The 11,525-nt window shown below is 39.0% G+C and overlaps 1 protein-coding gene across 1 annotated transcript in view; it reads right to left on the minus strand.

Moving 5' to 3' along the window:
- The window catches only part of LOC124615640 (protein slowmo), a 35,584-nt gene extending 24,931 nt beyond the window's left edge, over positions 1–10,653 (minus strand). The window contains exons 1-2 of the mRNA XM_047143650.1: positions 10,497–10,653; positions 10,254–10,419 (exon numbers count right to left, since the gene is read on the minus strand). Of these exons, the coding sequence (XP_046999606.1) occupies positions 10,254–10,419; positions 10,497–10,528 (198 nt within the window). The 5' untranslated portion in view covers positions 10,529–10,653. The remainder of the gene's footprint in view (positions 1–10,253; positions 10,420–10,496) is intronic.
- Between the last annotated feature and the right edge of the window lie 872 nt (positions 10,654–11,525).

The following is an 11,525-nucleotide window of genomic DNA, read 5'->3' on the forward strand; positions in this document are numbered from 1 at the left end:
CTCGGTCGGGCACACAGTTTTAATCTGCCAGGAAGTTTCATTTCTGGGTTATTTTTTGATCACATACAATCAACGTGCTGTACTTACTTTCGCCATATCACAGGTCTTGAGGTGAAGGAGCTGGCGGAAAACAGTTCAACAGCGAGTTGTGCAATGAACTGATCCTCGGTTTCCATGGCGAAACTGCCCCCCCCCCCGCCCCCCAGTATCGTTTTCGCGCAAGACATTCTGACCGAAGGTCAGCGTCGACTAGCGAACCGATGACGAGAGCAGCTGGCCTACCGCGCGGAAAGCTACCAGACGCCGCCCATGGCTCAAGTATGGCGTCACCTTCGGTGTGACAATGAAATGAACGGCCGAGCGCCCCCGGTTACGTCCCACTCCGCCGGGGCCGAAGTGCAATGCAGCCACTGCCACTTGCATCTGCCAATGTACGGGTAACGTGGCAACACAAGCGTCAAGAACTCTAGCGCTACGGGACAGCGTATGTACGCAGATCGTCGTTTACAGGCAAATGGTGTTGACGGCAAATTTATACGTCAGACTGCAGTAAGAATTAAGTCATTAGCCTAACAACCACAGGCCAAGTAGATGCCACCTATCGTTCATTCGAAAGAGGCAGTGCCTTTTGAGCTTTCTGGTAATTGTTACTTCGTGATTCAGTGACAAATTGAGTCCCAGGGTTCGAGGTTCGATCTTTCACTTACCGCTACTTCTACCTTCCGCGATTCTGTGTGTATGTGACAATTACAAGGTCACCTATCTGGGCCACGTAAGATTACAGGCTAAATAGTTATTCAGTAATTATTTTCAAAAATCTTTCACCCACTATTTTACCCCCTTAGAGGTTGAATTTTAAAAAATGCTAAACTTTTTACTTTCTGACTGAGAAAACAAATACCAGTTTTCGTAGTTCTAGCTTCAAAGTTCCCTTAGCAGCGACATACTTTCAGAAAGCCTTTCATCCCATATTTACCCTCCCCTTCCAGGAGTGTAATTTCGGGCAATCCCTTCATAAACTATGTCTACAGTATAAGATCCACACTCTCTCCGAACTTCAAGTTCCTATCCTTAGTCGTTTTGTATGGGCAATGATGAGTCAGTGAATCAGTCTGACCATACTTCCAATCACATGAGGAACAGGAAAAATTAACCAAGACAAAAGACTACCACCAAAAACAGCTTCACCCCTTATGGGTTGATTTTCCAACAACAAAGAAATGCGCACGTTTTATTTCTAACAAAGGAGCCAAATATGACATTTTTGCAGATTCAGCTCCAAAAATGCTTGCAGAATGAACTATTTCCATTAGACACTTTCATCCCCCCCCCCCCCCCCCCGTTTCTCCCCATAGCGGTCTAATTTCCAAAAAGTCTGAAACAAGTATTTTTTTATTTGCAACCGAGAAGTTAAATACCATTGTTAATAGATGTAGCTTTAAAAATACTTTAGTAGTTACCAAATTTTTTTTAAAGAGCTTTCACCCACCCACTATTTCAGCACCCCCCCCCCCCAATAGGGTTAATTTCCCAAGAACTCTCAAACACTTATTTCTGACTGAGAAACCAAATACCGATTTTCGTAGGTGTGGCTTCAAAATTCCATTAACACCGACATTTTTCATAAAACTTCATCCCTATTTCACACCCTTAGGTTTGGAATTTCGATAAATCCCTCCCTAAACGAGGTCTACCACATAAGATCCACACCTTCGAATTTCAAGGCTCCCTCCTTAGGTGGTTTGGGCTGGGTGGTGATTGAGTCAATACAGCCTCCGCTACCAGCAGACCTCCCTGAATTAAGAAACTGGATTGAAGCAGCTGTTGCTACAATCACTGAAGACACACTTAACATTTGGGAAGAACTCTGCTATAGACTTTTGTGCCGTATGACAAGTGGTGCTCACACTGAACATTTATAAGGTTCTTGGTAAAACTGAGTTGCTCTTTCATTTGACATTTATAACTAAGTTTAATGTAGTAATTATTATAAAGCGTTAAAACCCCGAATTATTGACTGCGCTCTTATGTGTATCTGTTGTGTTTATTGATCTTACGGAAAACGCTACGACCTTACGCACTAATACAATTTTTAACGACTTTTAGGTAACGCTACCAAGCTATATTATACAAAGCCCTGCCTTCTACGACTTATATTTATGTACCTTCATTACCGGAAAATCCATATAATTGAAATCAGCTTCGCAATGACACCCATTCATCATTCCATCAGGTAGTTAATTTATTCCATTCTCCTTAGCTGAATGCGTTCTCGTGTCACCGATCGCAAGAGTTAGTGATGACTGAGCTCAAGTCAGGCGGAGCATTACGATTCAACCGAGACCACTGTAGAGAGCATGTAGCAGTCAAGGCCACTGTCTTTGTCATCAATTTGTTAACGGATGATCATTTATTTATTCGGTTATTACTCCCTTGAAATAAACGGAATCAAACTGCAATTTGTCAAACAACATTTAAAAATTTTTCTTCTCTAATTTACGTATGTGTAAATTAACTGTTCTTCAAAGTGCCGCTATCTGTGCGGGTAAGTTACCTGTTGAGAAAATGCACGGTTTCGACCCTGAAGCTGAGAACCCGCATACCATGGCTACAAGACGTAGTTCCGTGCCAAAAATGAAGGTCATGACAGTCGAGTTACGCGATCTAGAAAGAACAGTACGCGCTGTTCTAAAAACATTTTCACGAATACAACTACCTGACAATATTGTAACTGCCCCTTTAAGAGGTTTGCCGACGTACGTTATGATAAATCGTCTCACGTCTTGAGTGCAGTGACACTTGCCAAATAAAGGCGACCAAATTCTCTATGTACATGGTACCAGTAACTGCTGTACTAGTATAGTACTGGTACTCTGCAACTATTGACATGTGTTTTGAGGTTACAGCATGTTTTATTCAGTTATAACATAGCCACCAATACCAGGGCTTTCTAGATAGTTTCTTGCTTTAACGTGAATGTTATGTCTGCATCCACGTTTCACAAGAACTTTCCCTTTCGGCACTGGAGCTGTAAATAAAAATACAGACAGGCCTTAAGTGAATTATGTCTAAGGGTAAGGTAATATTTTTCAGACTGTCAGTAACATTCAATGGGCAGCTTCGGACGGAGGAGAGCGGGAAGGGGGGACGACTACTTCCCGCTGCCCGCTTCGTCGTTCGCAAGCATTGTGAGCCGCTCACTGCACATAAAATACACTGAAAGTCATCTGAAGCTCATAAACAAAAAGATTGAGATCTTTTTCAAAAACGTGACATCTTTGACACGGCATATTCTAGTATCTAACTAGCACCAATGAAGAAGATTGCCATTTAGGCTCTACCTATTACGAAAAAGTCATGAGGCACGGCTATAAATAGTATAGCTTAGTAGCTTCAATTAAAAGTCTTTGAACAGAAAGGTCTCGCTCCATCTTGAGTCGTGATTTTGATTAACTGACTATTGAAAGGATGCATAATCTATTCCCAGATACTTCATGCACAAGCAGCTGGAGTGTGTAGAGAATATAAAATTCAATAACTCGGGAAGTAATTTATGAATTTCTAAATTAATGTTATACATGAATAGGTCCAGAAATTGAAATAACCGCTACTCATTCAGAGCTGATAATTTTACTTATATTTCGGTCGATTAACGTGCTATCTTCTTCGTGTCACCCTCTTTGGGGTACGTTGGACATAATTTCTTCATTCTTCCTAATCTTTTCCTCTCTTCCTCCGAGATCATGTATTTGGGTTTTTGTGCACATTTGTCTTGGAACCTTATATTTTGATCTTTGGTAATTAGTTTTGCTGTTCGATGAATTGGTAATTTTCTGATATCTAGTATTTTTCAATCCGTTGGGTTTTGTTTTGCGGTTGCGGAAAAAGTCAAAGGATTGTTTGGTTAATCTGTTAAGAGTTCATTCTGAGAAACTGCATCTGAAAGTTTTTCGATTTTCTTTTAGAGTTTCATTTTTTATGTAGACAGTCTTATCTTTGAGTTTTGGTCCTATGACTTTCCTTAAAATTGTTCTTTCCTTTATCTCAAATTTCTCCATTTGGACATTGAAGTTCATGTTTAGTGTTGCTGCTCACTTGCTATCGTTGAAATCATTCTGATTTTTTCCTCCGACTGGCTTGCAGAACTGGTGATGTCAAGTTTTAGTAGTGTAATCAGTCACTCGATTTTGGGAAGCTCCATCAACAGCTATCAGTAACACAGTCTCAAAAATTCTGTCGCCAGAAATTCAGAACAAATTCGAGTCAAATGGGTGTTGCATATTTAATCACCACAAGAAAAGAATTTGTGATATTTTTATTTCCCTTTATGAAACGACTGCTTAAGTGTCTGTGAGGGTGATAAATAGAAAGCACATCCAGATTACTTAACACAGGTTCTTGAAATTTTGTATGTATGTCTTCGTACTATACTTTTCATTTCCCTAATAAACTGTAAACGGACCGAAATTTGCCACCCGCTTCACTGGAGGGGGTCGATAGACAGATCTGCACCATCTCCCCACCTCCCACCCCTGCAACATTACAGGCGTTTTCATTCATATATTGAATGGATAACCAGTCCACTGGGATGTTTTGAGTTTTTTTATCACCTCAAATTTAGTTCTTTTGGCATCAAACTTCTCGAATCTGGTCAATTCCTATCAACAATAGCAATTTTAGACACTTTCCTTGAAATATTCTGCGGGTGCTCATGTATGCGATTATTCAATAACGCATCTACACAACTTGCTACACCCAGGTAAAGCACACACCTGCCGGGTATTCTTTCAATCTTTTCCCTAGTGATCATCAATCTGATTTAACTTTTTTCCAGCATAACGGCTAACAGAAGAACTCACGACTTAGAGGCTGGTTTAAGCACAAGGTTTCAACGAACAAGCCTTAGAGGCAGCCCACCCTCTTCGTTTGAGCAGCTCATGTGGTTGAGGCAGAGGCATGTTCAATTTCGCCATCTGATAAACGTATGTCTCTTCACACTCAAAGTTCATTGTGGATACGAAGGTCACATTACGATTGTGTAAAAAATGTCGACGCGATATAGGGGAGGCCTTAGAATAATCTACTTCAGTACATAGCGCATTTGAACTGTGTTAACCTCTATCGGCGGAGCAGTTTTTGTTTTCTGTCCTCTGAGGGCAATGACCTACACCCCTTGTGTCTTTGCACTTACACAGGAAAAATATTCCAACTTGCCAAAAGAGGATCGAAGTTTATTTTAAACAGCACATACGCAAAGAATACCGTAAGGTGAAAGGGTAAAGTCTTCAGCAGTTTGACAACGTCCAACACGTGCTGTAAGCATTCCTTCATTAAGCCTTGGAAGAAAGCCAAACAGCCGATGCTTTTCGGAGCCAATGTTGCGTAAGACCCACGGGAGTCTCACGCTGTACGTCTGTTACGGAATAGCTGCACGTGACCAGTGCATGGACTTTGGACCAGTGTAAGCTGTGTAAGAACTCTATTAGCGCACCCGCTTGAGCATTTACCGAGTTCATGTCGACCACACAATGCAATACAGCCGTGCGAACGTGTCTTCGGCGACTGTATTTGTCATTTATCCGTTAATACGTTTTGAATTTCGAAAATTCAGGAATCATAAATTCTAAAGCCAGCACCATTCCTGGTGAAAAGTGTGTACTGATTCGTCAGCATTCTCAACGAATGCTAACGTTCAATAATACCACAGGTATAATGTTGATTTACGGGCGCAGATTATGGCATTGGTCAGCAAAAGCCTAACATTGTTATGGCAAGTACAACAATACTTTACACCACAGCAAACAAGTGTTGTTATCCAATTTTACCCATGAACGAATTCGTTCCTGCCTCTTCTTTATTGCTAACTGCAAAACAAGCAAGGATGCTTAGCTGGTAGGAAGATTGGTGACACTAAGGATTACGAAAGTTTTAAATAATATTCAAATATGAAAACTGAAACATTACACAATTGGGTCAGTATTTGCCTACAACGTAGAAAAATATTAGTTTTCATCATTATATCTTCTTCCTAGACATTACAGAGCCCATGCTGCATAAGACACAAATGAGTCAATTGGTTCAATTTGAGTCCCTGCACTCCTGCCAGATCTAGATAAGTCATATCCCCAAACAGAACTTAAGTGTGTGTGTGTGTGTGTGTGTGTGTGTGTGTGTGTGTGTGTGTGGTGGAGGAGGGGGGGGGGTGTTTAAAGTCTGTAGAGCTTACAATATTGCAATAATGAGTACCACAATAGGCAATTCAGTCGAGGAATGACCATCTACAAAAAACAATCACAGAAGCTGGAAAAATATAGGTTCGAGAAGGATAAATGCAAAGAAATCTTAGGTAACAAAAGAAATTACCTGCAATGAATTACAAAAAGGTCCAGGAAAAGAAAGTAATACAGCAATTTGTCACTTAGGAATGAAATAAAGAAAAACACAGAAAAGGCTGCAGAAAAATGCACAGGAATCAAAACAAACATTCCTCTGAAGCACTGATTTAGCATATAGAAAAGTCAAAATGACCTTCAATGAAACTAAAAATAACTCAACATTCTGCTATAAAACATAGGAAAGAGTGCTGAAAGTTTGAGTGCTAAAACTTGTCTGGTGATTTAATACAAGATATAGGTTTTGACATGGAAGGCATATGGGCTCCAGTATTAAGAGTTTCACAGAGCATTAGAAGATTTGATCAAGTATCACAGAAGAGATGGATAAAATTATACTGGCCAGGAAGAGTTTGTTTGGTAATACCAAGTAATTACATACAAATTGCATGCAACACAATGCAGATTTCATAAAATGCCAGAGCTATTTGTTACTTGAAGATTTGTTGGCTGGTGGTATACAGGAACTAATGACAACTTGTTAAAAACCTTGAAGACTGATTACATGGAGTTTTCACTTAATGGTACTGTAAATGCAAACAATTACAATGTAATGCTGTAAACACTAATAATCATACAATGCCTAGCCAATTTTAAATTATCAAAAGCTTTCTGCATGGCAAGACTGGGACAGTGCTTCCCCTCCCTTGAAATCTTGATTGTGGTAACACACTGATCAGCAACAGACCAAGATCTAGGTTAAGCGAAGGATGACATTTGGGAGTGATCTGGCAAAGAAAACAAACGTGAATATTAAGTAAAGATTGCAAGAGATTAATCTCTAGTTTTGCCCAGTGGTGTCCGTATTTGAACCTTCTTCATTAAAATAAATGACATGGTAAATTCAGAGAAACTATGATGCATAACAGACCAATCTCTCAGTACATATTTTGGTGCAAATTATGTACATACATTACATATAAACTATGAGAAATGTCACAGGGACTACTCGGTAATTTCATGACTATATAAATGAGATGCCAATCTGCAGAACCTTTGTTACTGAACCACCAGTGGAAAAGCAGGAAGAACTACATACTACGCTATTACGATGCATACAACTTGTTTTGTCCAAAATTCCAAAGGTACAAAAACAGACACACACACACACACACACACACACACACACACACACACACACACACAGAGAGAGAGAGAGAGAGAGCGCTTGAATTCAAGTTTTGTTAACCATTTCAAGTCAAGTCTATGAGGCAACTAGTTAATTGATTTTTTGAAGTGTGTAGCCACACTACTAGGCCTACTTGTTCAGATAAAATAATCATATATGGCAAAGCTAGTACAAAGCTAAAAATCACTTATTCACAACACACATTATATCCAGCTTTCAGTGTCAACATGTTACAACTATACTGGCAGAGCAAAAGCATACTAATAACAAACCCTGTCAAATGGCAAGAGATTTTTCTACTTATACAACAAGCAATTAGCAGTAGCTCTCTACAACTGGCTTACCCACGACCAAATCTTTCAACAACAAATTCATGCCTGCAATTCCAGATAGTTTTCAATTTTTCAATTAGTATGGGATATTTACAATAATGACAAATTGTTATCCACACCTGATGGTGTTTCACAGACTTCTGTCAATTTTGTTGCAATATAGAAATATGTTTACACTTTAAATTTTCAACATCTTTAATGTACTGATGAAGCAAAATGACTTTCCCCAAAAGTAGTGATAATACTTACAATAAAACCACATGGTTTCATGGGATAATAATGAAGACATTGTAATAAATATTTAACACCTAAGCCATTAGAAATAAATTACTTGTTAGAATGGAGAACTACTGGGCCACGAACCTACCTAAATTTTCTTTTACAATCAACCACAGTATGCTTGTATTTTATGTACTCGTCAGAGAAGCATTATGACAGTTATGCTAGAGCATGAATGAATCATTTGAATTCAAGTTAGTCAATCTTAGAAACGTGGAATGACATATCCACCCAAAATTGGGCTAACATTCAGACTTTCATAAATCTTGAATCACATCTACATACTGATAACTCGTACTGAACACTGAAAAATGTAAAGTACCATACAATTTCTTCAAAATATGAAATGGAGCAGCTATGGATAAGCAGCAGTATGCTTACAGTCTGATTAAAATTACTTTGTGACAGAATGCAGTGGCAAAGGGCAGTCTTGCCAGCATGTAGCCAGGCACACAACACAAGGCACTGCATGTACAATAACAAAACAACCAACACAACCAGCATGCAGCACTTGCCAAAGAACTTTCCCACTCATCGTCCATCATGAAGGAATTTTAATCCAAGTATTTGAAAGAATACATTTCTGTTTACAGTCTATACTATTCCTAAAGCTGGGATATCTAGAATATACAAAAGGCAACATCATTAAATGCCAATTGTATTTGACAGGTGGAAGTGTTGCACAAATGAGGAAAAAGCTGAGCTAGTAATCTCAAGACTAAACATCCTGCAGTATCATTATTTACACGTAACATTTCTGAATAGTTGTAGCTCATTACATGCTGCTTCCACAGCAACTGAATATGAAGTTACACTAACAATTAGTTTATTAGAAACAAATCTTTCTTGAATTTTTCCATCAGTGAATGAATCAGGAAGAAGCCTTCATGTGTAGTACAAAACAATAGGTTAGCTCCTGTTTGCAGTATTAGATGAATATTATAATACAGATGAAAATCATGTTTATTTCCATGTCGAACCTATATAGCAGCGAAAAAGCAACCACCTCAAAAACGACAATACATGAACCATAGCACGAATTTTTACCAAAGAGAACAGTCGTACTTTAAACTATTAAAAAATAAAAGTACACTCTTTGCTCATTTATGATCATGACTGACCTTGGGAAATAAAGTCTCTCTGGATCTGGCTCTGAGCACTATGGGACTCAACTGCTGTGGTCATTAGTCCCCTAGAACTTAGAACTACTTAAACCGAACTAACCTAAGGACATCACAAACATCCATGCCCGAGGCAGGATTCGAACCTGCGACCGTAGCAGTCGCACGGTTCCGGACTGCGCGCCTAGAACCGCGAGACCACCGCGGCCGGCGAAATAAAGTCTCAGTAATTCTCAACTGAAACACAGAGTCCCAACTATTTCTTATAAAATGTCTTGGGTTACAACTTTGAACAATCACTTAAGCTTTTGATAATTTTGATGACTCACTCTCTCTTGAGGCTCAACTCACATTCTGCACCAGTTATCAATGAAGTCCATCACAAGCAATAAATTTACTTCTTGCTGCTCAATGCTGTACATAATGCTACATCTACAGCTATAATCTACAGCCTGCCATGAAATGGATGGGAGAGAGTACTTCCCAGTGGACAACTTCTCCCATTTAATTCTTTTTATGAAATACACATCTAATCTAATCACAACTACGATCCAATTATGACTGCAGATGCATCACACCAAAAATATAATTTACATGCTGTTTTTCTGTGAGAATCTTTTAACACATGTAGCACCATGTTTAACACATATTACGACTTTATTTTAAAAATCAGTATTTCAAAAAACCGATCATGTGAATCAATTACACCGAGCCACAAATCACTGCAAGATTATGGGGATGTTAGTTTCTACATATCACCATATGGTAGCTGTTATTGTTTACAAACAGCATGTTTTGGGCTGCATATATAGTATTTCTCCCAGAATTTCACTTTATTGCAACTCCGTATAACCAAAGAGTCAGCGTTTGCTATCAAATATACTATGTTTGTGTAACTTTGAATGACATTTGTAATACGTTAAGAACGCTATTCAGTAACCGAGCTGCTATTCAAAGGCAACAGATAGGCACGGAAAGTCTGCTTAAGAACATTGCTTACCGATTGAGCCCACTTAGGAAACCCCCATTTGGAGCTAACCAGCCGATGTGTGTGCAGTATCCCATCAACCACTTTCCTTTCAATCACATCTGTACCAATAACGGCTGGGTTCATTGGATTTGGATATTTCCTCCATGCTGCCTGGGCTACAGTTTCCCACGGATGACTGGAATTAAAAATACAAGACTCAGTACACATAACTCTTACCACCTGTTTCTACTCCACACCAACATTTCAACTTACTTGAATGTGTGTTCCGATGTCCAGATCTTCATAGCTGACGACTGTTGATTTCTGATGTTACACTCGCAATTATTAACTTCTCACCTTCACTGCACACACACAAACACCCGGTCAGACTGATCGACGTCTACTGCCAAACGTAACCTTCGCCCTGCTCTCCCACTCTCCACTTTCATCAATGATTGCATCAAAGATCTCGTAATACAGGACTTTCTCATTTTCAAAGATAATTTTTGAACAATATCGATTACTACTATCGCTACAAGAACCTACCACAACGAACATTAAGGAAGCGCTTCGCAAAATATCGTAGTGAACATTGTGTGCAAGAGCCCTAACAATAAAGTCAAACAAATTAGGAAGGACGTTATCAGATGCAGATATGTATCCAATTTATTATAAAAAATTTAAATAACATAGACAGGATGAGTCAGGAGGAAAGGGACGTGCTTTGAGGGGTGATAGTGATTCTGTACAAAAAGACGTATGTCTTATACCGAATGGTTTCCGAGATAGAATATATTTAATGTACATTATTATTTATTTCCAGTGTAATTCAAACATTGTCATTGCTTACATCGTACCACAATAGAACAGATAAGTCGAGACTTGAGGTCTATTACAAGTAGTGGAACTATCTCAAATTGGCCTACAAGAACTACCTAAGCTGCAGCCCTTGCATGTCGCGTGAGATTTTCAAAATTATCACGCTCTCTTCGAGCAAAGTATTAGTCCTAGAGAAAACTTTTTTTTACGTAATTTGATGTAGTTTAATTTTGTACTGCGATACGTTTTCGCTGGAAGGTGCAGTTTTCCAGTTATTCAAGAAAAAGTTACAAAAGTGACATTAAATTGTTCTGTCTCAAAAAACATCAGAAATAGGGAATATCTGTTTGAAGCTTTTTGTTCAGAATCACTAATACCATCATTCCCCAAAGGATGTACCTTTCCTCCTGACTCACCCTGTACTTGCATGTTGTAAAACGAACAGGTAAAAACATTTTATGTCCAATATTTTGTTTACGATAT

Source organism: Schistocerca americana, chromosome 5 (genome assembly GCF_021461395.2).
Source record: "Schistocerca americana isolate TAMUIC-IGC-003095 chromosome 5, iqSchAmer2.1, whole genome shotgun sequence".
In the NCBI taxonomy this organism is placed as follows: Eukaryota; Metazoa; Arthropoda; class Insecta; order Orthoptera; family Acrididae; genus Schistocerca; species Schistocerca americana.